Source organism: Triticum aestivum, chromosome 2B, assembly GCF_018294505.1.
Source record: "Triticum aestivum cultivar Chinese Spring chromosome 2B, IWGSC CS RefSeq v2.1, whole genome shotgun sequence".
NCBI lineage: Eukaryota > Viridiplantae > Streptophyta > Magnoliopsida > Poales > Poaceae > Triticum > Triticum aestivum.
In genome coordinates this window covers 242,960,099-242,964,624 of record NC_057798.1, presented here as the reverse complement: position 1 = coordinate 242,964,624, position 4,526 = coordinate 242,960,099, and the positions used below count along the sequence as shown (strand labels likewise).

At 44.5% G+C, this 4,526-nt stretch overlaps 2 protein-coding genes across 2 annotated transcripts in view; one reads left to right on the top strand and one right to left on the bottom strand.

Moving 5' to 3' along the window:
- The window catches only part of LOC123044569 (uncharacterized), a 3,328-nt gene extending 2,556 nt beyond the window's left edge, over nt 1-772 (top strand). Inside the window, exon 2 of the mRNA XM_044467347.1 lies at nt 397-772. The gene's annotated coding sequence lies outside the window, so the exon portion shown is untranslated. The remainder of the gene's footprint in view (nt 1-396) is intronic.
- A 39-nt stretch (nt 773-811) lies between these two features.
- LOC123044570 (uncharacterized) lies at nt 812-2,320 on the bottom strand. Its single transcript, XM_044467348.1, has one exon. It carries the CDS (start codon nt 2,052-2,054, stop codon nt 1,389-1,391), a length of 666 nt encoding a protein of 221 aa, XP_044323283.1. The 5' UTR covers nt 2,055-2,320; the 3' UTR covers nt 812-1,388.
- Between the last annotated feature and the right edge of the window lie 2,206 nt (nt 2,321-4,526).

Below are 4,526 nucleotides of genomic sequence, written 5' to 3'. Positions count from 1 at the left end.
GCATTACTTTTTTTTTTGCGAATCACTGATTACTGTTTGTTGATTGTCTCTTATGAAGCTATCAATTTTATTTATCTAATTTTGTGATTCATTTTTTTGTTGTTTACCATGATCTCTCTGTCCTATTTGTTCCCAACTGTATTGCATAGTTACTATGATAAACACATGATTACGGTGCCTATGCATTTCTCAGTTTCAGTTGAGATTAATATATATCTGCAGTGTAGTCCTATTATTTATGTAAAATTTGACAAGTGTCTTTCTCATAAGTTTTACCAACTGCTCTTATATTTGGTCATATGTATACCTATAATCAGTTCATGTTTGCACATGTGTACATTTTTTAGTGGAGAATTCTTGTCGGTTCTCTGATTTGTTGTCTTCTTTTCGTGCCAGATTCAGTGGAGTCATAGTCACTAGCCAGAGCAGCCATTCGAATCCAGAACTCAAAGTGATTGGTGTGATCTTGTTGTATGAAGTGTTGGGTTAATTATGTGGCCACATTCTCATGGCCATCCCAGCAGTTGTCAATGCAGGTGTGCGTGTAAGATGCATTATTGTGAATCGATTGTGCATCAGGGTTATAAGTATATATTATTGTTTCCTGCTCAGAACATGTATGTCGTCTGGCCCTAGACATGAGACTGAGAACAATCCTTTCGTTTCCTTCAAGACTTATTATGTTATGAAAGAAGAACACAGGGAAATACTGTAACTTGTCCATGCAGGTCAGTGATCGATCTGCATATTTCAAAGATTTCAAATCCAGCAAAAAGTATACTCTTTATTGATCTTTGAAATTGAAACCTTGATGATCTTACAGTACTAATGAATAGCTGATCGTAACAGAATAGCTAGACGAGAACACTAGACTCTGATTTGGGCTAAATAATTTCTGGACACATGAATTGCACGATGCTACGAGCCATCGTGCAAAACATTGAATAGTCTTTATGGATATATAAAAAGAATCTTACACAAGGACTCTCCCTCCGTCTCAAAATAAGTGTCTGGATTTAATACTAAATCGGCGACACTTATTTTGTGACGGAGGGAGTAATGACTGACTGACTGTAACACGCTACTTCTTAGCCAAGACTAGACATAGACGACAACAGTGGACTCGAGTCGACTAACACTTGTCGTACTAATTTGACAGACTTGATATTTAGGCCAACATTTGATCTCCAGCGTCTGCTGTGAGCTCTTGCTTCTCGTCCTCTGACAACTTTCCTCTGCTGGATGGATCTCCACCGGAAACAACCTCCATCGAAAACACAGAAACGACAGTAAGTAGTACCAAGTAAGCGACAGAAGGAAAGCGTGCTCACTTCCTGACGATTCAAATGCAATGCGAGGATGCATAATGAGAGAAAGAATTTGAGAACTTAACTCCGGTTGAATCCTGAGATGCCGTAGCGGGCGGCTAGCTGGCAAGCTCGCACGCGGCGTGGTTCCACCTCCTCCTCGGCCTTCCTCTTCTTCGCTGCACAAGCCATGCTGCGCGCTGGAGCTGGACGGCGTTCCAGGATCCTGAAGAAGCGCCGGAATTCTTCGTCGGCGATGAAGACGCGGTAGTCGAGGGCGCGTAGGAACAGCAACTCGAGCGGGCACAGCTCGGTGGACCGGATGGACTCGCCCGAGCATATCTGGAACGACTCCACCCGCCTCTCGAAGTACCTCGGGCTGCTGAACTTGGCACCGAGCAGGACCGCCACGGAAACCAGGCGGTGCGCGGTGGCCGGCTCGACGACGATCCCGGCCTCGAGCGCGGCGGGGCTGCGCATGAAGAGCGCGAGGTGCGCCGCCGCGAGGACGTAGACGGCGCCATCAAACAAGTAGTTGCAGCGCTGGAGGCGCTCCAGGAACTCGGCGATGGGGACGGCCGGGGTCGCGCCGCCGCGGAACGCCCGGACGAGGTCGTTCTCCGCGGGCTCGGAGGCGGCGGCGGCGAAGCGGCGGGACTCGGCCTCCACGAGCGACGCCAAGAGGCGAAGCGTCCTCGGGTTCCCGTTGCCGTCGAGGCGCAAGACGTCGGAAGCCGACGGCGCCATGGCGATGGATCGAGGAGCTTTTTGCGAGAACGCTAGGGTTTGCTTTCGCGAGATCGAAGGAGACGAGAACGGCTGCAGCGGCCGGTAGAGATACGTATGTACGTACGCGGCGTCTACCCCGTACTTGTACAGAATACGTCGCGTAGAGGCAAAGCTATGTGTAGTTTTTTTTGTTGCCAATAGCTATGCGTAGTTTTTCTTTTTTTCTTTTGCAAGGAGCTACGCGTACGTAATAGCCCGCAAAAAATAAAAAGAGAGGAAAACACAATACATCATTTTCTTTCTTTTGAGGTCATCGTATACATCTTTTTTTTTAAACTCGTATACATCTTTCTTTCCTTTTTTTTCCTTCAAGAGGAGGCCACTACGTGTATATGGGCTGCTGGAATTTTAAGCGGGCCTGATCCATCTATTTGCCTGTAGTTCTCAGCAAAAAACAACGAAAGTGTGAGAGCAGCGAAATTGCTTCCAAAGCTCATCTGCTCTGATCTAAAACGAGAGCTCATCTGCTCCTGCGAGTCAACAGTAAAATCAGAAGAAAAAAAATACTAAAAAGTTAATAAAAAAACTGATATTTTTTAGGCTCGTGCTAAATTTCAGCGTGTTTGGACATCTGACTAAATCTCAGCAAAAAAAATCCGGTCAATGAAAAAATCTATTGTTCGTGAACAGTTCATACCTTTTTTTTATTTGCGCTAAGTTGTGGATTTCAAAAAAGCATATGCGAGCTAAGAAAGATGTTGTGAACTGAGAATTGTGGAAAAGCTAAAAGTTGTTCGTTTGAGACAACTGTAAACCCGTAGATTTTATATGAATTTTCTGTAATGACCCGGGGGCTGAAATATTGTTTATATGCTAACTGACCTAAAAAAATCATTTGTACATTGGTAAGCAATTCAACGACCATTTTGGAAAGGAAAATGATGAAATATAGCAATTTAACTATTATTGTTATTTTGATAATCTGATGGGAAACATGAAAGACTATTGAATCACTAGCCAGGTGGCGAGCTATGCCATGTGGGCTAAGGGATTCTACGCTATCAAGTGTAAGCTCGTGGCCACTGGAAAAAATAGGATATTAACAAATATAGGATGCAAGAGGAAGGATGGAGGGTGAGGGAAGGAGGGAGAAGGAAGGCGTGGTGGCTACCTGCCTATGGAATGGTCACCAGCGTAGCTCCAGGTGGCGGCACTACTTGGCGGGAGCAGCTGTTGGGCTCTTGTACCAGCGTTGAGGTAGTGGAGGCTTCCGTGGCTAGGGGTGGCGCGGCAGAGGGCCGACAGTATTGGCGGCGGCTAGGAACCCTAGTTGTCACGCTCGCGAAGGAGGCCAAGTTACTTTTGTCGTTTGTCAGGAGGGAGGCACTCTCTTTGTTCGCTCACTCGCTCAAGGAATAGATCAAAAAGTTTTTTGACTTATCAGTGGCAAGGTGGATAAATACCGTTCCACTTCTAGGAAAAGAATAATTTGATTGAGAAGCTCAAAAAATTGGAAGTAGACCGGCTCACAAAATGCACTACAAGATTTTCTAGATTCTCAAGAAGTTGGTTTGCTGGACATCTCCTTTGGTTCATATTCTAGCTTTTAGACTGAAAAGTTGGCAGCTGTAGCTGAACCAAACACACCCGTAGAACTAGAAAGGTTAGATGGATTGTTCACAATGAAATACCTTTCCGATAAGGAGAACACCGAAAACATACTCTAAGAATACAAGAGTATCTCAACATGTATGCTATTAGATCATGAGGTACCAAGGAGAGTGCAGATCAAAAACGAAATCTATTCGGGCAACCAAGGAGACACAAATTTCTAGTCTATTGTTTTGGTTTCTTTTTACTTGAATATCATGTGCCATTTTCTTATATTATATTGGATTTTTTACAAGAAAAGAGAGATTAAGACTCTCTGCATGTATCATTGTAACGCACACAAGTCTATACCATCAGCTAGGAAATATAGGGTAACGCTTCAATTTGAGTGTCCACATTGAAAGTTTATTATGAAGGGTTCACTCTGTAAATATTCGGGTCATTGATACGTCTCCAACGTATCTATAATTTTTTTTGTTCCATGCTATTATATTACCCGTTTTGGATGTTTATGGGCTTTACTTTACACTTTTTTATCATTTTCGGGACTAACCTACTAACCGGAGGCCCATCCCAAATTGCTGTTTTCTTGCCTATTTCAGTGTTTCGAAGAAAAGGAATATCAAACAAAGTCCAAACAGAATGAAACCTTCGGGAGAGTTATTTTTGGAACGGAAGCAATCCAGGAGACTTGAAGTATACGTCAGGGAAGCAACGAGGAAGCCATGAGGTAGGGAGGCGCGCCCTACCCTCCTGGGCGCGCCCCCACCCTCGTGGGCCCCTCGTGGCTCCCCTGACCGACTTATTTCACCTATATATATATCCATATACCCTAAAAACATCGAGGAACACAATAGATCGGGAGTTCCACCGCCGCAA

Bases quoted from the DNA above. Each gene is read 5' to 3' on its own strand.
- LOC123044570 (XM_044467348.1), bottom strand. From the start codon at position 2,054: ATGGCGCCGTCGGCTTCCGACGTCTTGCGCCTCGACGGCAACGGGAAC.